The following is a 21395-nucleotide window of genomic DNA, read 5'->3' as shown; positions in this document are numbered from 1 at the left end:
ATTCATTGTTTCTATTCCTAGCACTTAGAGTAGTACCTGGTGCATGATTCATGCTAATAAGTAAATATCTGTTGAATAAGAAATAATGTGCATTGAAGATTTGAAGGAGTTGTGGCACTAGGAGATTGCTATGGGCTGACAAGATCGGGTTGGTCATTTATACATATACATTTTTTGTTGGAAGTTTACTTTAGTCATCATCCATTTGTATTAGGCTCCTTTAGGAGTGTTGGCATTAGTCCAGACTGTTCCCCAGAATTTTATCTGTCAAGTTATAGGATACAGAATCTTAGACTGAAGGGCATTTTTGCTTACAGCTTGGCAGGCCTAAAGATTCTGGAAGTGACATAGCAAAATGAACCTGTTTACATATTCTTTAGGAAGTATTGGTTTACCATTGTTCTAGTAAATTGTAATTGATCATTCTAAAAAACAATATTGGTAATTTTCTTCCTCCTTTATTATTATTTACAGAGTGCCAGAGAAGAAGTAATTAGGTGGGAAGAAGGTAAAAAATGGCAAACCAAAATAGAGGGAATTCGAAACAGGTTAAAAGAGAAAGAGGGGGAAGTCTGTATTCTAACAAAGCAATTGAATACTTTGAAGGATCTTTTTGCCAAGTGAGTTTAAATTTAATGTAAACCTAATTAATTATGTATAGTCTTTAATTGACCTGGAAGTTAGTTTTTTGATAATATGAAAAATTTTTTAGTTTTAATTATCATTTATTATCTATAGTTCAATTTTTATTTTCTTTAAAATGTGTATTAAATATATTTTAACAATTTATAAGTGTAGTTTCCTATAATTTTGAAATAAGTTAGCTCATAGCAAATACAGAAAGATCCAATTTTTGTATATTGGCCTTACAATAAGGAAGCTGCAATTTAATAAATTGAACAAGCCAAACAGTGAATGGTATATTTTCATGATTCTGTATTAAATCCCACAGAGCTGATAAAGAGAAACTTACTTTGCAGAGGAAACTAAAAACAACTGGCATGACTGTTGATCATGTTATGGAAGTGCGAGCATTGGAGTCAGAAAAAGAGTTAGAAGAATTAAAGAAGAGAAATCTTGACCTAGAAAATGACATATCATATATGAGGTAAGCTAATACGTGGAAATATAGAAACTGATATAATAAATGTGTGTCATCTTAAGCTTGGGTTCTGTTGATTCTTTTCCTATGTGAGTTGAGATATTCCTGCTTCTTTTTATGCCACATAAATATGGATTATATTCTTGAACTTTTGAATATTATATTCTGTGACTCTGGATCTTGGTTAAATTGTATGGAAAATGCAGATATATTTTTGTTTTAGCAAGTCTGGATAGGTTCAGGCCCCATGTGCTAACCTGCTTTATGTGGGCTATGGTTCCGGTATCATTTTCAAAGCTTTTACAATGCTCTTTGGCTCTGTTCTGCCTATGCAACTCCCTATTGACAGTCTGCTATGTGGGCTGCCTTCTATTCAGTTCTCAGACTCTTTAATATTCTGATTAGGATCAGATCCATACATTCATGCTCAGGGGTGAGCCCAGAAGTTCATAAGCAACTTTATAAGGTTCCTTTCTTGAGCTCCTTTCCTTCTGTGATTGATCTCCCTGATACATTTGGTTTCTCTTGGGCTCCCCTTTCTGGTACTTCGAACCAAATCTGTTGCCCTGTTGTGCAGTGCACTTCCAGCTATTGTGATCTTGTCTGCAGCTAAGCCAGCAGCTGGAGGGCAGAAAGGGGACGTGGCGGAGGGGGAGGGGCACTACTTTGCCTTCCCACCTTATTAATTACAGCTGTACCAATTGGAGAAGATTCCTCTCCCTAAAAATTTTGACTCCTGTGAGTTCCCCTTGCAGCCTCTGCCACCACTGCCTTGGAATTGCCTGAGGGTTGGGACATGAGCGAATGCATAGAAGAGAAAAATAAGAGGGATTTTTGCACTGTCTGTGAGAGTTGTTAAGCACCCTTTCTCCTTACTGGAGCTAGAACTTTAAGCCTTGCCTGTGGGGCTCTCTCCCTCTGTGCTGAGGCTCATCTTCAGGTTTCAAGCTGTGTTGTGTTCAGGTCAGGAAATACTAGAGGAAAGGAAAAGGTAAATTTGCCACCTGTTTGCTGATATTTCAGATTCTCATGTTTTGTCCCAATCTGTAAAATATTTACTTTTCAAGGTCCTTGTGAGCTTTCAACCTACGTTCCATCTCATTTCCTTCTAAGTCATTGTTTCTTAAATTCTTCAGAATTTTCCTTGATGGAGAAGAACAAAATGAAACATTTTTCTTTGTTTTGACATCTATTTATAGCTACTGTCTGGTCCTAGCCTCCCTGTTTTTCTTGGTCTAAACATATGTTCAGAATAAAACCGAATCCTTTTATTCTCCTTTGCAGTTTTCTCAAGGATCAAAATATTTTAGTTTTGAAACCTTCTAATACTTTTAGATATTTAATAGCTTTTTTTAAACATCTTTATTGGAGTATAATTACTTTACAATGGTGTGTTAGTTTCTGCTTTATAACAAAGTGAATCAGTTATACATATACATATGTTCCCATATCTCTTCCCTCTTGCGTCTCCCTCCCTCCCACCCTCCCTATCCCACCCCTCTAGGTGGTCACAAAGCATGGAGCTGATCTCCCTGTGCTATGCGGCTGCTTCCCACTAGCTATCTATTTTACGTTTGGTAGTGTATATATGTCCATGCCATTCTCTCACTTTGTCACAGCTTACCCTTCCCCCTCCCCATATCCTCAAGTCTATTCTCTAGTAGGTCTGTGTCTTTATTCCCATCTTGCCCCTAGGTTCTTCAGAACCTTTTTTTTTTTTTCAGATTCCATATATATGTGTTAGCATACGGTATTTGTTTTTCTCTTTCTGACTTACTTCACTCTGTATGACAGACTCTAGGTCCATCCACCTCACTACAAATAACTCAATTTCGTTAATAGCTTTTTTTCTAATATGAATCTGTGGAGGCTGAAGTAATTGGAGAAGACTTTATAAAAGAGATTGAACTTGTCTTCTCAGTTCAAATGTGAATTTCCGAATTTTATGAATCAGATCTAGATTTTAAAGGTGGAAGGGACATTCCGAGAAAACAGAACCCTAGCAGAGACATAGTGGCAGGAGTGAATCTTTCATGTGTGGGTAAGAGTGGATTTATTTGCCGAAGTAAGGGAAGAGTCCTGGACAAATGTGCTGAACAGGTGTGCTTGTGCCAGATAGCAGAGGGCCTTGTAGGCCATGCAGGTGAGTAGTATAGATTGAAGAAATAGATTATTATCTGGCTCCACTAAGAACCTTATATAATGCTTGACCATCTTGAGAAGTGCATGGATGTTATGAAATTATTATATAATGTTTTAAAAATAGTAGGTATTTTTATTCAGCTATTTTACACAATCCCCAAAATAGATGCATGTTCTTTACATATATTAATGTATTTTTTTAAGTCAAAATACCCTTTTTAATTCATAGTTTAAAGGAGGCCAGCTGTGAATCCTCTGTAGAGGATCAGTTTATAATATAGTCATGTTTTAATTTAATTTTGTAAATTTTTCAAGTTTTGTAGAATTTAAAAGAAATACAGTGTTAAAAATATTTTTTTCTATTTTTTAATATGATAAAACAGTAAAAAGTTGGAAGTTTGAACAGTAAAGAGTCTGTGATTGTTGTTCATAGGACCCATCAGGCTCTTCCTCGAGATTCTGTTATAGAAGATTTACGTTTACAAAATAAATACCTCCAAGAAAAACTTCATGCTTTAGAAAAACAGTTTTCAAAGGATGCATATTCTAGGCCTTCAGTAAGTGCACATCTTTTCATTTTTTGTATTCTAAAGTTTAAAAGTGAAATCAACTTCTACCTTTAGCTAGCTAAAAACAGTAGATCCTTCTCATTCATATTAATGCAATAAATCCAACTTTTATTTTTACTAGGTAATGATGTATGTTAACTTCTATAATCCTTTTTACATAATAATGGTAAACTTATGATTCTTATGCTTTGCATAAAATGTCATTACAAATGATTTCTGGAGATTTTTAAATGTAGTTATGAGTTTTGCTGTGACAAGAACATATAGTTAGATAAAATAGGAAGGTGTATTATAACATTATTTCCATTCAAATATGTGATACATTTCTCGTTTTTCTTTATAAAGTCTCATTAATGTAGAATTATTTGTTGTATCTTATTTTAAAACATTCACGTGTATATTTTTATTATTTTTTTTCCTTTTCTTTTCCTGTTTCTTCTCTTTCGTCTGCTTCAAGCAGAATCTGTTATGTGATGCAGCTACGCTTTCTCCTCTTGCTACCAGTGTTAATAAATACAGTCATAATATTTTTCACAAAAAGAACAGTTTACACAGGAACCAAAAAAAACCCATAACAGTACTCAGAATTAAAAATAGGAAAGGAATAGATGTTAGGGGCAACTTATATCATCAGGTACCTAGGAATATTTTACAGTGTTACAGTAATAAAGAAAAACACAAAGCAGAAGATATTGTAGATCCTACTGAGTTATATAAATCTGAGTCAAGACCAAATAATAAATCACGTCCATTTAGGTCAACTAATGGTACCTTGATGGATTTTAACTCCAATTTTGAAAAGGAACCAGATTGTAAAGTTGAAAAAATTAATCAAGACTGTTGTGAAAATAATAAACAGGAATATAAAAACAAGGAAGAGAATGAGCTAGGCAAGAATGAGAAAGAAAAGGGACACATAGCTGAAGATGTGAGTCACAACAACCACATGGATCCAGAAGAATCTGCTGGGGAGGACTGTGGTTACGCCACAAGCGCTGCTGCAGTGAGGCAGTGTGCTGAGGAGGATGCACAGGCAAACTCTGAAACTGATGTGTCAGTCCAGCCAAGAAATGAAGCGTCCCAGGTTTGAGTACATGGCAGTCCTTTATTTCTCTCTTGGCTGAGTTTTCTCATAGCAAGTGGTGTACATATTTGGTGCAAATGGAAACAAACTGTGTAGGATTTGTAAAGAATATTAATTGTTCATAAACTTCTCCTTAAACCCTAATATTTGACTAGTTCCTACAAAAACTTAGTGGTTGTACATTTCCCGATTCATTTTAGTACTCACTGTTTTACCATTGGTATTGGTATTGCCATTAGTACTCACTGTTTCACCAAGTATTAGATTAGATAACAGAATAACAAAAATAAGGCACTTTAGATGAGTTCGTTTTGCCTTAGAAATTCCTACTTCAGCATGCTGTAAAATCTCACTGTGAGTAAAATTTCACTACAATGAATAATATCAGTAAAAATCTGTTATGATGCTGTGTAACATTCTAACATATATAGCAAGTTCCTTTAATGGTCTTTTTGCCTTGTAACATGCTTTTTTATAATGAGAAAAGGAAGCTTACATGTATTGCCTAGGTATAGTTTTCACAATACCCTGCAGAGAATTATTTCTACTTTATGTGGGAAGCTTGGAGAATAAGTAACATCTCTAGTGATCAAGAAGATGCAGAACCAGGATTTAAATGGAGGTCTGATTCTACAGTTTATGAACTTTCTACATACACACACTACTTTTGGTCAATTTATTCAACAGGATAAGAAGTTTGTTCCCAGTTGAAATCAAATAGCGTTCATTCATTCATTCATTCCTTTCCACTTCAGATATTCCAGTCACCTAAGTCCTCATTCTCGTTAAATCAGACATTTAAATTAAGAGAAAATGGATGAAAATGTCTTAATTCTTATTTCGTTTCCTTATCCAGGTACATAATGCTTCTTTTTTTCACTTGATAATAAGTAATTGAGAATTTGAGACTTCCACTGTGTGTTATCACTAACTCTCATCCACTAAGAATTTGACTTTTGGCAGTGTATACCTTTTAACAGGATTCTTCTTCTATAGAACAATTTGGAAGTCCCCCCAAAATTGATTACACAAGAATTTTATTTAACTTTTATAGAAGTTTCATTAGAATTTATTTTCCAAAAATTTGGACAATCTCAACTAATACTTTTAGTTTTGTTTTCTGAGAATAGGAGGAAAAAATGATCCACATTCACTTACACAAAGAATTGCATCCATATTTTAGTGAGGAGAACTGTTGAAAAAATTCAGCAGTTCATGTAATATCATCAGATAGAATTATTCTCTTCTGTGAATGAAATTTAGTATATTTTATATTTATCAGTTAGGGGTACTTATTATCATTTATTAAATAGCTATCATAGACTGAAGAGGTGAAGTAAGGGAGACAGAAGAGCTCAGGGATAGGGAACTATAGATTTCCACGTCTGAAGAGACCTTAAAAATCATCCTGTCTAGTGCCTTCATTTGTAAGATGCAAAAACAGAGGACCCGGGGGCTTCCCTGGTGGCGCAGTGGTTGAGAGTCTGCCTGCCGATGCGGGGACGTGGGTTCGTGCCCCGGTCCAGGAAGATCCCACATGCCGCGGAGCGGCTGGGCCCGTGAGCCATGGCCACTGAGCCTGCGCGTCCGGAGCCTGTGCTCCGCAATGGGAGAGGGCACAGCAGTGAGAGGCCCGCGTACCACAAAAAAACCCCACAAAAAAACAGAGGACCTTGCAGGTGGCATGATTTGCGTAGTGTTAACCTTAATAGTAGTAGAATCAGAATGTATACTTGGGTTATCTGACAGAGAATAAGTAGGAACATATTGCTGTAGTTTACTGACACCATGAAATATGTCTGTCTTCTTTTTCTTGCCACTGTATATGTTCATATGCACACACATTCCCTCAAACAGTTAGGAATCAGGTAGATACATGCAATGTTTCTGGCAGTGTTGTGTTGTATGCCCTCAGGTCAGAATCAAAGTTCAGCCCAGAATTTCTTTACATTTCTGTATCCTATTTTCTAATTTCTTTACTTTTACTGCATTTTACCTAAGAAAACTTTTTCTTTTTTTTACTTTTTTTTTTTAACCTAATGGTGAATATGTCAGAATGTATTTAACCTAGTGCTAATTAAAAAGATGTTACAGAGCCATGTATAATAAATGTATTTATAGAATATTATCCTTTAATAATAATGTAATGTGTAATATATAAATGTATTATATAATAATATGATAATCATAATGTCTGTGGAGTTATTGAGTTGATCGTCAATCAAGCCAATAGAGAATGGAATGGGGGAGAAAAAACTAAAGCTGTTCTGAGTGCTTTCACAAAATTATCTCATATAATGCTCTTAACAAGTTTATGAGGGTAAGGGGTATTCTATCCGCTTTATAGGAAAAAGTAACCAAGCATAGATTTCTCTTTCAAATAATCTATAGCTTAGAGTGAGAACTGAAATTGAACATAAATAATAATCCAAGGTGGATTCATGCCAAAAGAAATGCAAATAAAGCGTTACTGGATTTCAGAGGAGGGAGTGATTACTTTAGCTCAAGGAATGATGAATAGCTTTCTAAAGGAGGAGGAATTGAGGCACTTTTTGTAGGCTTGTAGATTTGTTTGCTAGGGCCACCATAACAAAACACCACGGAGTTGATGGCTTAAACAAGAGAAATGTATTCTCTCACTTCTGAAAGCCGGAAGTCCAAAATCAAGATATTGGCAGAGTTGATTGCTTCTTTAGGCCGTGGGGGAAGGCTCTGTTCCAGGCCTCTCTCCTTGGCTCATAGATGGCTAGCTTCTCCCCATCTCTACAGTGTCTCCCTTCTATGTATGTCTGTATGTCCACATTTCCCTTTGGTATAAGAACATCAGACCTTGTTGAATTAAGGCCCACCCTAATGACCCTGTTTTAACTTAGTTATCTCTGAAAAGGCCCTATCCTCAAATAAGGTCATTCTGAGGTACTGAGAGTTAGGACTTCACATATGAATTTGGGGCTGGGTGGGGGTTGGGGCATGAGACAATCTGTAACAGGTAACAGTACTTTATTTTTGGATGGAAGGACCACTACAAATTCGTTTAGTCATTATGAGAGTATATATGGAGGCATTATATGTGTGGACATTATTAAATCACACTGACTTTGCTTTCTGTATTAATTACAACAGACTGATTACCTTTTCTCATGTGAGTTTGTTTGTTCGTTTATGGTTGTTTTCTCTAGAGCTCTCCAATTTTCTCATTCCTTTGAGGAAAAATGTTCCCTTTCAGCGTAGTGTTTCAGCATAGCTTTTATTTGTTACACCTTAAAAATATTCCTAACTTCATTTTCCTGAAGACTTCAGGAATAGAGTCAGATGATCATTATCAAAGAGAACAGGAGCTCCAGAGGGAAAACTTGAAGTTGTCATCTGAAAATATTGAATTAAAATTTCAGCTTGAACAAGCAAATAAAGATTTGCCAAGATTAAAGGTAAATTTAATATTCTTTATTATAGTTAGGAAATCTAATGCCTTTTTCTCCCTACTTAATTTTTATGTTTACCATGTTAGCTTATGAAGAAGTCAGAAACTCATATTCATAAAATATCATGGTAGTGTTATACTTTCTACATTTGCTCATTTAACAGTTATTTGTTGAGGGCCTTTTTTGTGTGAGGTACTCTTCTAGGTGCTGGTAAACAGCAATCAAAAAAATTCTTGCACTTGTAGAGCTTACATTCCAGTAAGGGAAGGCTCATAATAGGTAAGCAAGTCAATATGTAGTACGTCAGCTGATGTTAAAGTGCTAAGAAGAAAAAGCACAGTTAGTGTGAAGGGTGTGTGTGTGTGTGTGTGTGTGTGTGTGTGTGTTGCATAGGGATATAGCTGACCCTTGAACTGCGAGGGTCCACTTATATGGGGATATTTTTCAGTAGTAAATACTGCTATACTACCTTTTCTGTGGTTGGTTGAACCCACGGATGCAAAGGAACTGCAGATATAGAGGACCAACTATAAGTTATACCTCCACATTGTTCAAGGGTCAACTGAATATGGGATTGCTCTTTAAAATAGGGTAGTAAGGGGAGGCTTCCTTAATAAAGTGATATTTTAGCAGAGAGCTAGGGGACAGGTAAGGAAGTAGGTCATATAGATACTAGAAAAAGAGTTCCAGGCAACAGAAATAGCAAGTTCAAATGTCATGTGTGTGGCAAGATGATGGTTGGTGTATTTAATTAACAGTTGTCACACTTTAAAATATTAGGATAGCTCTAAAAATATAGTCTTTAAATTAAAATATTTTAGGATAATTGTCACTTTTAGAAATTTATTTTGATGTTTATAATAAGTTTATTTTTGGTTTTCCAAATCTTATCCTATTTAAGGGAGTCCTTTTCTCTTGACTGATTGTTTCATTTGTGTTTTTTAACTTAGAATATCAGCAATCTGTTAATTCTACTGGTAACAGTATAATTAAGCTATATCCTGCTTCTCTCATTCTGATTTTTACACTTAGAACCAGTGTCAGAAGATCAGTTGTCTCTTTCTCTGTACTATACGGGTAAGGTTCTACATATGTAGTCTGGGAGAGTTGAAATCAGGAGTTCTAAACTCAAATTTCTATTGTATACTAAGGCAATAATGCAGGAAATATTTCTTGAAATTCATATACAAAATGCTGTTGTATTAATTCAGCATATGTCATGGTTCAAAATCCTCCTCATTGGTGTAAAGACCCACTTGTTTAATTCAGCTATACAGTTGAAGAGACTGGTAGGTCAGATGAACTGTTTGCCTGTCCTTTTCAATGGCTATAGCTATGTTAAATTGTTACACGTTTTCTTTAATCTTCTAGAATCAGGTAAGGGATTTGAAGGAAATGTGTGAATTTCTTAAGAAAGAAAAAGCAGAAGTAGAGAGGAAACTTGGCCACATTAGAGGGGTGAGTATGTGAGAGTATGCCATATGTTTGTTTTGGCTTCAGAAGTGATAAGCTGGAAATGAAAAAAAAAGTTTGGATATGTCATAACAGTATTGATATGCCTTTACTAGTGCCTCTAGTTTCAGTTTTATTCTGCTGCATCTATAATGTAAAACATCATTAAGCTTTCTCTGTTTCAAGTTAATGTATTTTATCATCTGTCTCATCTTACATGCTTTTTATCCCACTTGGACTCTATACCATCTCTTTTTTCATTGCATATCCCTCTACACCTTGAAAACATTTAACTTCCAGGAATCTTCCATCTGTTCATTGAGGTAACTGCTAACTGCTCCTTGGTCTGATTCTAACATTTTATAATTATTTTTTTATGATATCCATGGCAGCTTCCTAGTTATAATGCTACTATACTAATGTTCTTTCCAGTATACTAGGGTTTAAGGTGTTACTTATTAGCTGCATGACTTTAGGAATATCACATTCTCTGAGTCTTGATTTTCTTGTATGCAAAGTAAGGGTAATTCCTCTTTCACAGGGTTATTATAACGAGTTGAAGTCGTACAAGCCTTGGCTTCAAATGTTAGGAATCAACAATGAGTTTAATAATAAACCTCTTATATTCTTGGTACTTTATGTTATACTCTCTAAAATATTTGATTAAATAAAAAGTTAACATTTTCTCCTAGTCTGGTAGAAGTGGAAAGACAATCCCAGAACTAGAAAAAACCATTGGTTTAATGAAAAAAGTAGTTGAAAAAGTCCAAAGGGAAAATGAACAGCTGAAAAAAGCATCAGGAATATTAACCAGTGAAAAAATGGCTAATATTGAAATGGAAAACGAAAAACTGAAGGTAATATTCTTAATGTGGTCATTTGTACAGAATGTTTTACTGATATAATTTTTAAAGACAATTTAAAATGTAGTGTATAAAGTGGCTTTAATGGATGCAGTAGATATTTTACACATACAGAAAAAAAATGTTGGAGACAAGGCTAAGAGTAGTTAGAGTAGCACCACTTGGTCGTTTTATTATTTCCAGACCATTGCTTCTCAGTCTGGCAGCATAAAATAATTAACTGTATCTATTTTCAAAAATACATCTGCCTAAGCCCCCAGTTTTGAGATTGATCAGATTATTTTGGGATTGGTCCTACAATTGGTATTGTGATTCTTTTTTAAAGTCATCAGCTCATTCTAAGCCAAGATTGGGAACCTCTACTCTAGATGACCAGTATTAAAGGGAAGAATTTAATTCCAATTATATCAAATATGGTCTCTAAAACCACGTTAAACTAAGTTTTATGAGTTTACAAGATCATCGTTTATTTCCTTGTTTTGATAATGTAGGGTTTTTTTTAATTACTAGGCTGAATTAGAAAAACTCAAAGTTCATCTTGGACATCAGTTGAGCATGCACTATGAATCCAAGACCAAAGGCACAGAGAAAATTGTTGCTGAAAATGAAAGGCTTCGTAAAGAACTTAAAAAAGTATGGCTTTCATTATTGACTATACTTATTTTTATGTTAATTAACTGCTACATTTTGGGAAAACAGAATGAAAAAGTTGATGAGAGTATCTACTCAGAGTAGCTATTAAGAGATTTAGGAATTGTGCTGTTTTGTTTTGTTTTGTTTTTATTTATTTATTTTTTAATTGGGGTATAGTTGCTTTACAATGTCATGTTAATTTCTGCTGTACAGCGAAGTGAAGCAGCTATATGTGTACATATATCCCCTCTTTTTTGGATTTCCTTCCCATTTAGGTCACCACAGAGCACTGAGTAGTTACCTGTGCTATACAGCAGGTTCTCATTAGTTATCTATTTTATACATATTAGTGTAAATATGTCAATCCCAATCTCCCAATTCATCCAGGAATTGTGTTTTTATGCCCACCATCCTTTCACTATGAGGAACATTGAGAATAAAAAATTAATAAATTCAGAGGCAGTATAATGTAGAAGCCACTTAGCCAGTATTCAAATCCTAGCTTTATTACTTCTTTTTTTTTTTTTTAATAAATTTACTTATTTTTGGCTGTGTTTGGTCTTTGTTGCTGTGCGCGGGCTTTCTCTAGTTGCAGCGAGTGGGGGCTACTCTTTGTTGTGGTGCACGGGCTTTTCATTGCAGTGGCCTCTCTTGTTGCAGAGCACAGGCTCTAGAGCGCATGGGCTTCAGTAGATGTGGCGCGTGGGCTCAGTAGTTGTGGCTCTTGGGCTCTAGAGCGCAGGCTCAGTAGTTGTGGCTCACGGGCTTAGTTGCTCCACGGCATGTGGGATCTTCCTGGACCAGGGCTTGAACCCGTGTCCCCTGCATAGGCAGGCGGATTCTTAACCACTGTGCCACCAGGGAAGCCTGCTTTATTACTTCTTAACTGTGGGAGCTAGGGGAATCTACTATTCCCTCTCCTCTCAATTTCCTCATCTGTAAAACTGGGAATATTGAGTATATCTATTTCACAGAGCTGCTACAGGGTTTAAATGAGTTAATATTTATGCACATGTCTTAGAATAATGCTTGATGTACAGTAAAGAGTATATGTGGCTTCCCTGGTGGCGCAGTGGTTGAGAGTCCGCCTGCCGATGCAGGGGACGCGGGTACTTGCCCCGGTCTGGGAAGATCCCACATGCCGCGGAGTGCCTGGGCCCGTGAGTCATGGCCGCTGAGCCTGCGCGTCCGGAGCCTGTACTCTGCAACGGGAGAGGCCACAGCAGTGAGAGGCCAGCGTACTGCAAAACAAAAATAACAAAAAAACCAAAAAAAAACAGTATATGAAACGATTTTGTTAAACAGTAAGATTCCTTTCTATTTAAGTGGCAAAATATACTCCTTGCCCCAGGAAAATAGGTGTTGTTATTTATATGGATGATCCAGTGAATAAATGCAATTAATATTTTTAAACTAGTTACAGTGGCATATGAATGTATTGTGAGGCCAGAGTGATACTGTGCTGTGAATGTGGATGTTTAATAGTGGAAATAATCTGTGGTAATTACACATAGTTTATACTTACAGTTATGTCTCTCAGGTACTAAAAAGTCAAAACATCTTTTAAAAATCTAAAGACATTTCCCCCACGGCATTTTAAAACAACTTGAAATCTAATCCCATAAACTAATTAACTGGATATATGTACCTTATGAATTTATTTAAATACTTAGAAAAATTGTGTTTGGGTAATGGTATTGAAATTAAAATACTCAGTGAATGATGAAAAAAAAATCTAAAGACATAAACTATCCCATTTTCTCTAACTATTACAAATATGACAAATTTAAAGTAACCACTAGAGTAAAATATTGTAAATGTATTTTTCTAACCTCATTTACGTGATCTGTTCTAATTATTAAGGCCATATTGCTGTTTTAGAGTAAAAGAAACATTGGATTTTTATTGGAATTTTAATCAGCATTTAGAACTCCAGGTTATTTTCTTTCTAGTTTGTAGTGATTGATAATTTTGAATATACTATGTCCATGAGAACAGTATTACATTTTGGCATAATATACTAATTAGCTTTTAATGATAGGAAACTGAAGCTGCAGAAAAATTACGGATAGCTAAGAATAATTTGGAGATATTAAATGAGAAGATGACAGTTCAACTAGAAGAGACTGGTAAGAGATTACAGTTGGCAGAAAGTAGAGGTCCACAGCTTGAAGGTGCTGACAGCAAGAGATGGAAATCAATTGTTGTTACAAGGTAGGAACAAACAGTTTAAAATTTGCACAGTTTAATGAGCTCTAATTCTGCCATTATTGTTTTTAAAGAATATGACAGTATCCTGATTCACTTAGTTCTTTCGTGAAGAACTGTTTGGTTGTTTGTTTTAACATGATCCTCACTTTTTCTTCCTTAAAATATTTAACTAATTGGGGTGTCGGCATGGGACAGAGGAGAGCTGGGGCTGGGCTAAGGGTGTTGGAGCTGGGTGGGCATCGTGAAGCTGCTGTCAGCCATGAGCCTGGACTGATGGTGCCAGCTTCTCCTGGGTGCTGCTTTTCTCCAACTACAACTGCAATTTTGGAGTTATGTTCTGGGCATCTTGCTCTTCAAGTAGCCTCAACAGATGAATTCAGCAAACAGTTTTAGTGTCTTACTGGCCTCTGCTTTCTGGCACTTGATTTTCTCCCATCCCTTGAGCCTTTTCTGAAAGTATGTGCAATTCCTGCCTGTCAGATCAACTTCGTGGCTATGAAAGAGGTGATAGGAATTCAGTAGTAAACATTCATATGTTCATTGTCACTATCCCCAGAGGTGGTTCATCATAACTCCGATGAGTCAGTAAAAGGCTTTGGTGTCATTCTCACTTCCCACGTTAAGCAGCTGCTTCAGGGAGTATATGTAGAAGCCAGAGACCAGTGACATCCTGCCCATGTCCTGTCCCAATAAAGTCATCCTGTATGAAGTGGTGCTCTTGACATCTACTGGCCCCATTTCAGAAGGCAAACATATCTTTATTTTACCATATTCCTAGAGTTCTTCTGTCTGTGCATCTCAGTATCCCCTTGGATATCTACCTGCTGTTCAGAATGGACTTGATGTGGATTGGCAGTCACCATCACTACAGCTGGGATGGGAATCTTAGCACTGTGAGGCTACAGCAGGTCCCATAGTGGGCCTGTTGCACTCACTTGACCCTGTCAGACAAGTCTAAGGAGAAAAGAGAAAGGTTTTGCAGGTAGATTAGAAGGCCCAGGTGGCCAGGCAGTCTTGGAGAAGGGTCCTTGGTTCCTGTCCCAACATCATACTGAGAGTACTCAGAATCTACTCTTCCCCCATAACTGTTTCTTAATTCTGTCAGAGGGCTGGTGTGAGGGCTAAATGAAATAATATGTGTGATAGTATAAAGGGGAGAAGGGGTCTTCTTTTGCCTACTTGGACTCCAGCAGAGGCTCTCAACTAGCAACGCTATCAGTTGATTTCTTGGTTGGCCCTTTATTTCCTTCTACAATCACATGTGGACTCAAAGAATTTTGAGTTGCTTCGAGATGTATTTATCCAGCAGGTATTTACTCAGTACCTGCTGCATGCCAGACTCTGCTTTATGTTAGATGTATTTCTTTTTTTTTTTTTTTTTTGCGGTATGCGGGCCTCTCACTGTTGTGGCCTCTCCTGTTGCGGAGCACAGGCTCTGGATGCGCAGGCTCAGCGGCCATGGCTCACGGGCCCAGCCGCTCCGCGGCATATGGGATCTTCCCAGACCGGGGCACAAACCCGTGTGCCCTGCATCGGCAGGCGGACTCTCAACCACTGCGCCACCAGGGAAGCCATAGATGTATTTCTAAAAGGCCTGCTTTGACTAGGTTCCTTCAGAGAGCCAGGTAGCTTCCAGGGCTTAGAAATACCTATTTCTCACTATGCCCTTAAGTAAATTACAGTTCTTCTGTGAATTTAAGCTTTTTTAAAGCTGTGGAAATGATAATCCCTGTCCTCTTCTTTTCTAAAAAAGGGCTCTTTGGGGCTGCAGAAAAGATTATTAATGTGAAAAGGGTTTATAAAGTTTATAAATATTTTAAGGGGTGATGAGATTTAACCATAACTGAAAATGACTTTGCCCTTTAGATCATTTATGTGTTTTTCATCTGAGAACTGTACAGATTACTGAGTATAGAGTAGGCCTTCAGTAAGCATTTTTTAAAAAAACTAAGTCCTAGTAGAATCCACTTGACAGAAGGCTAATTCTGATCTTTGGCCTCAAGCCTCTCTAAATCCACCAAAAAAATTGCTGAAGTCTGCAGATGGGATTAGACACCCAGTTCGGTAAAGTGGTTTGGAGATAATCTTTTGGTACCCATTAACCATTATGTTCATGCTGAAATCTTTATAGTTGCTCTGTTATTTATTCAACAAACTGATAACATCTATTCCACATCCAGCTTTATAGTACTGACTGCTGAGACAGGCCGGGGTGATGCAGAAGCTGTTTTAGATAGGGTGGTCAGAGAAGGCCTCTCTGACTGGGTGGCATTTAGAGCTGGGAATTGAATGACAGAGTGAGCTTCAGATATTTCACCACTTCGATAGCTTTTGTCAGGTTAAGAACGTTGCCTTCTAATCTAGGTTCCTAAGGTTTATCACAAGCTCTTTGATAATAATTGTATTATTTTGTTGTAATACTGAGATAATAATTTTCCTTCTTTATCCTGTCCTTACCTGATTTTGTTGCCAAAGTGTTCCTTCTTTCCTTTTCTCTGGAAAAATTTGAATGTTATAAGCATTGTCTCCTTTAAGGTGGTATGATGGGTTTGTAAAACCATTTTGGCTCAGTGTTTTAGAAGTTTCTTTTGGAGTCTGAATTTTTTTTTGAACTATTGATCATTTCTTGAAAATTTACAAATCTATTCAGATTTTTACAAGCTTCATCCCTCCATCTTATGCCATTTTTACAAGCTTCGTCCCTCCATCTTATGCCATTTTTCTTACCCCTGCTTTTACACATTCTTTTCCCTCTCCCAGCAGTGTTCTTTTGGTTTTGCTCTACCTGGATACCTCCGTGTGTGTATGTGTGTGTGTGTGTGTGCGTGTGTGTGTGTATTAAATGCTTTAGTTTGTTATCTCTAAGTATATTCCTAAGAATATTCAATAATACAGAATTTGATATTCTTATGAATTTAATTTCTGTTTGTGATTGAAAAAGGTATTGATTTTAATGTTTGACAGTGGTAAAATTCAGGCTCCATCCTTGTTATAACTTTGGGAAACATCTAAATCCTCTATTTAATTGGCCTGTTAATTAGGGGTACTTATCCCTTGCTGTCACCTAATGCTAAGTAAATATGTAGGAAAAGATTTGACTAGAAGACACAGTATAATAAGATATTCTTTATTTTTAGTGCAGTAACTTGAACTAGCTTTTAAATGAATTAGAGAAATTATTTGCCATGTCTACACCATTTTTTTTCTTTATACTTTTAGAATGTATGAAACCAAGTTGAAAGAATTGGAAACTGATATTGCCAAAAAAACTAAAAGCCTTACTGATCTTAAACAGCTTGTAAGACAAGCAACAGAGAGGGAACAAAAAGTTAAGAAATACACGGAAGATCTTGAGCAACAGGCAAGTAATGTCATTTTTCTTTATGTGATAAAATAATGCATCATATTTCAAACCACCCCTCGGCATTCATTGTCTTATGTAGGTAAAAATGAACTCTGGACTAATTCCTCTCCTACAAGTTCCATCTAAGTGAATGGCCCCACCATTCACCTGTTTGTTTAAGTCAAAAACCTTGGATCATAGACTCCTTTCTTTTCACTCATACCCCATGTCTTTTTCATTAAATCCTGTCAGCTCTATTTCAGACGTATCCCAAATCTGATGACGTCTCAGCACCTCCAACACTGCCAGTCTAGTCTAAGCTATTCTCTCACACCTGAATAGCAGTAATTTCCTAACTGGTCTCCCTGCTTCCGCTCTTGCCTTGTTTCACCTTCTCCTTATCCCTGACCTATTTTCCACATAGTTGCCAAGTAATCCTTTTAAAGGTATAAAGCAAATCATAGCAGTCCCATCCTTAGAATCTTCCAGTGGTTCCCATTACCCCAGAACAAAATCCTAAAGTTCTTTTCATAGCCTGCAAAGACCTACATGGTATGGCATCTGGTTTCCTCTCTAGCCTCACCTTTACTTTCTCCAGCACTCATAGTGCTCTAGCCACGCTGACATTCTTTCAATCCTCGGGAAAACCAAACTCATTCAAACTTCTGGGCCTTGCTTTTGTTTCCCTTGTTTAGAATACTGTTTACCCAAATATTCTCATAGCTCACTCCTGCACTTCAAGTCTCTGCTTAAATGCAAGCTCCTCAGACCCTCCCAAACCTATACTACTTTCCGTCACTCTGTCCTCTTACCCTAGGTTATTTTTCTTAATAGCCCTTCCCACCATCTTGAAGTGTTATCGAGTCACATCACATGCTCACTGTTTGTCTTCCCCCACTAAAAATGTAAGGACCACAGGATCATGAAGGAAGGGATTTTGCTTATTCACTGCTGTATCCAGTGTGCCTAGGACAATGCCTGGCATGCAGTAGTTCCTCAATAGATAATTGTTGAATAAATAGTGGATAGATCACCATAGATGTACGATCATATGAACTTTTGAAAACTCAACTTTTAAAATTATGCTTCATTGAAAGTATCTTTATAAAACCTCATATTTCCGTGTCAAACTTTGTCTTCTAACTTTTCATTGTGCCCAAAGATTGAGATTCTCAAACATGTTCCTGAAGGTGATGAAACAGAGCAAGGCCTTCAATGGGAGCTTCAAGTTCTTAGGTATATTATTTGTTCATATGACTTTTTAAAAATTATTTTTTAATATAACCACATTTGGTATACCTAGACAGTTAAGATTTTTCAACCTTGCTGCCTAATAGGTTTTTCAGCCTTATTTCATCCTTCTAATGCCAATCACTCTTTTATATAATGGATGCTAAAAAAAAGGGTAAACCAGATCTTAATATAGGTGTCAAGTTTGTAATTTAAACTTTCTTAATAGCATAGAATATATTAAACCTTAGCTTCCAAAGGCAAATGTTAATTGAAATGAGGAAAAAAAATCTTCCAAGGCTCTGTGTAGCGTACTTTTGTGAGGCTCCTCCCTGCAAGAGAAAAACTACTCTTAAAAATGACATCAGATCAGATTTTAAGAACATGAAGGATTTTGATTCTCTGATCTCTGAGAATGGTAGCATTGCAGCAGGGAGAGTAAATGGACAAATGTTTACCTTTATAAATATCAGCAAGTTCTAAGCACTGTACATCACACAATTAAAGAAATGCTCATGTATTTTGTGGAGCAATGTCTGTTTGTCTTTTTTTAACACATTATCATTGTGTTCTAGATTAGCTAACAGTCAGCTGGAAAAAGAAAAAGAAGAATTAATCCATCAGATAGAAGTTAACAAAGACCAGAATGGACCTGAAAGCACCATACCCGGTAGTATATTTTTTAACACACTCATAGCATATTAGATAACCCAAGTTTTTGAATTAGGGTTTGCCTTTCTTGTTTGTTCACACATTTCTGATAACTGTCTTCCTTTTATAAAATCAAATCCTTGATTTAAGTTTTTAAAGCTGTCTCTGTCTTCCACGAAACAATATTCCCATTGAGCCCTTTGAGTTGTCTGTAATATTGAGTAGCAAGTATTCAAGTGTCTTTCTCCTTGTATTCCATCTGGATGTTACGGATTTAACCATGATACAATGCTAAGTAATAAATATTAGGTCTGTTGCTTCCAGTTTCTCAGTATAGGCCCTTTTAAGCCCTTTGAACATTTTCTTCTAAATGTTACTTTCATCTTGTTATTAATTTAAAAACTACATGTATATATGTAAACATTGCCTATATCCTTTCTTTTTTCCTTTTACAAAGTAAAAAAGTCTATCCTACCCTCTTCCATTTGCATTCAGAAATGATTACTAATCATTCCCGTTCCTGTGTGCATAGGTATGCACATATACACATAGGTATGTAATGTATATGTATATGCGTGAACACACATACAGTGAATAGTTGATCCTCATTATTTGCAGATTCTGTATTTGCATATTCACCTACTCAGTAAATTTACTTGTAACCCCAAATCAGCACTGTGTGGTACTTTTGCAGACATACACACAGAGCAGTGAAAAATTTAAGTTCTATGATCCACACTTTCCTAGATGAGATTCAGCAAGGTGATGCTCTGCATTGTTTCAGCTCTCATACAAGGATGACCAGAGGAAGAGACAACAGGGGGCACTGCTGCACAGGGCAGGAACCTCTGGTTCTGGGACCAGCTGGACTGGGTTTAAATTTCAGCTCTGATGCCTGTCATTAGGGCAGCCTCAGGAGTCACTTGATACTTCCGAACCTTGTTCTCTCCTGTATAACAAAGAAAATAGGACCTACCAGGATGAGTTGTTTCCAGGATTTAAGATTATGAAATCTATGTGAGATGTATGTGTATGTAGGTTTATTTTCCCTAAGAGCAGTGGTTCAGTATTCACTAATTCATTGTTCATGTTGACTTTATAGAACATAACTACTGCAAATAATAAGAATCGATTGTTTGTATGCATATTGTATTTGATAGCTTTTATGAAAATGCCAAATTCTGTTCCAAAGGGTTATACTAATTTATATCTAAACAGTTTTTGACTATTTCACATAGCTTTTCAATATCCTACCAAGTAGTCTTGTTGCTACTTTGTATTAAGGCTGTCATGTATGAGTCATTCCAGACACTGCTAAATGCTTTACAAGCATTTTATAATTTAATTCTTATAGCCCTGAATTTTGAGTACCTCTGTCTCCATTCTACCTGCGTTAAACAGATTCAAAGCAGCTAGGAAGTGGCAGAGGCAGGATGAAGCCTAAATCTGTGAAACTCCAAAGCTCCTTGCCATTTCCTGCTATTGACCATTAGACTGCCTCCTCTCTTGGTGACTAGAAGTACATACGTAAACCTCTCTTGATAACATCTCTTCCAGCAGCCAGCTTGGTGTACTAAACCAGACACAGCACCAAAGAGCAGTTAATGCTGTTGATGTTAGGAAAGTTCTCTTTCTAAACCTCAGTTTCCCGAGAAGGAATTTCTGAACCCTCATTTCCTCATCTTCTATTTAAAAATAAGGATATCTACCAAAGACTGTTAAGGCTCAAAATCAAACCAAAACTGTTTTGGAAATTTTAAAGCACTATTTAAGTATACGTGATCATTAAGCTAACTTTTGGAAAGTGCTATACATAATAATCACTTTTACTGCATAATTTCATTACCAAGCTATGTAATATATAGCATCCCACTGATTAAGACAACTCAATATAGCATTCCAGTGATCAAAAATCAACTCTGTAAAAAAATCATTAGTACTTTCTGCAGAGGTGAGGGAAGCTTTGAAAAGTATGAGGAAAATATTTGTCTCCAACTTAACAGTAATTGGAGGACCATTCCAAGGTCACCTTAATAGAATATGCTTCCTGTCCCATTCATGAAAATGTATTTGCTGACCATTATTTTCTCAAAATTCAGCGTTATTTTAAAAATTTTACCCCTCAATGGATGTAAAATATGACCACATGACACATTATATGCAGTTTAAAGAAAGTACGTTTCTAGCAAAGATGGCAATAAAAGCAAAAATACTATTGCCCATTGATTCTCATTACAAAATTAGAGATATGTTAACTCTGGGGGAAATCAATAAATTAAAGCCCTTGTGCTTTTTATGTTTTCCTACCAAAATATCAGGACTTATTCATCTTTGTGTTATCCATCCTGCCCAGCACATTTTTCACATAGTATTGGGTTGGCCAAAAAGTTCGTTCAGGTTTTTCTATAACATCTTACGGAAAAACCCAAATGAACTTTTTGGCCAACCCAATAATTACAGTAAATACGCACTGAAGTACACGGAATAGTCAAAGCTGTTGGGTAACAGGAGCATTTGGCCACCTTATGGTTGTAGCCCCTTCCCTAATAGTCTACTTATTCTAATGTTGTACTATTAGCACCTAACAAATTTTCTTGGTTCTAGAATTTTTCTCTGAAAATAATGGTTTCTTCCATGTAAAAAATCAACCTGGATCTATACTTCTAACAAACATCTAACGTATGCCTCTTCTC

At 36.4% G+C, this 21395-nt stretch overlaps 2 protein-coding genes across 3 annotated transcripts in view; both read left to right on the top strand.

The window, feature by feature from the left end:
- CEP290 (centrosomal protein 290) overlaps positions 1-21395 on the top strand; it is a 100782-nt gene that overhangs the window by 73938 nt on the left and 5449 nt on the right. For both annotated transcript variants that reach the window (XM_022552458.2, XM_089921088.1), the window contains 11 exons: positions 475-620; positions 953-1108; positions 3678-3801; positions 8191-8325; positions 9691-9777; positions 10464-10628; positions 11145-11267; positions 13309-13481; positions 16698-16839; positions 17984-18057; positions 18627-18721. In XM_022552458.2, the coding sequence (XP_022408166.2) occupies positions 475-620; positions 953-1108; positions 3678-3801; positions 8191-8325; positions 9691-9777; positions 10464-10628; positions 11145-11267; positions 13309-13481; positions 16698-16839; positions 17984-18057; positions 18627-18721 (1420 nt within the window). The remainder of the gene's footprint in view (positions 1-474; positions 621-952; positions 1109-3677; positions 3802-8190; positions 8326-9690; positions 9778-10463; positions 10629-11144; positions 11268-13308; positions 13482-16697; positions 16840-17983; positions 18058-18626; positions 18722-21395) is intronic.
- On the top strand, positions 3938-7088 carry LOC149748047 (uncharacterized). The gene is made up of 2 exons (XM_089920063.1): positions 3938-3942; positions 4159-7088. The coding sequence occupies exons 1-2, from the start codon at positions 3938-3940 to the stop codon at positions 4901-4903; spliced, it is 750 nt and encodes a 249-aa protein (XP_089776189.1). The 3' UTR covers positions 4904-7088.

This window comes from Delphinapterus leucas, chromosome 11 (genome assembly GCF_059928025.1).
Source record: "Delphinapterus leucas isolate spDelLeu-1000000601 "Yukka" chromosome 11, BTC_Dleu_Yukka2, whole genome shotgun sequence".
Taxonomy (NCBI): domain Eukaryota; kingdom Metazoa; phylum Chordata; class Mammalia; order Artiodactyla; family Monodontidae; genus Delphinapterus; species Delphinapterus leucas.
The sequence above is the reverse complement of the archived record's forward strand: the minus strand, read 5'-3'. Positions and strand labels throughout refer to the sequence as shown.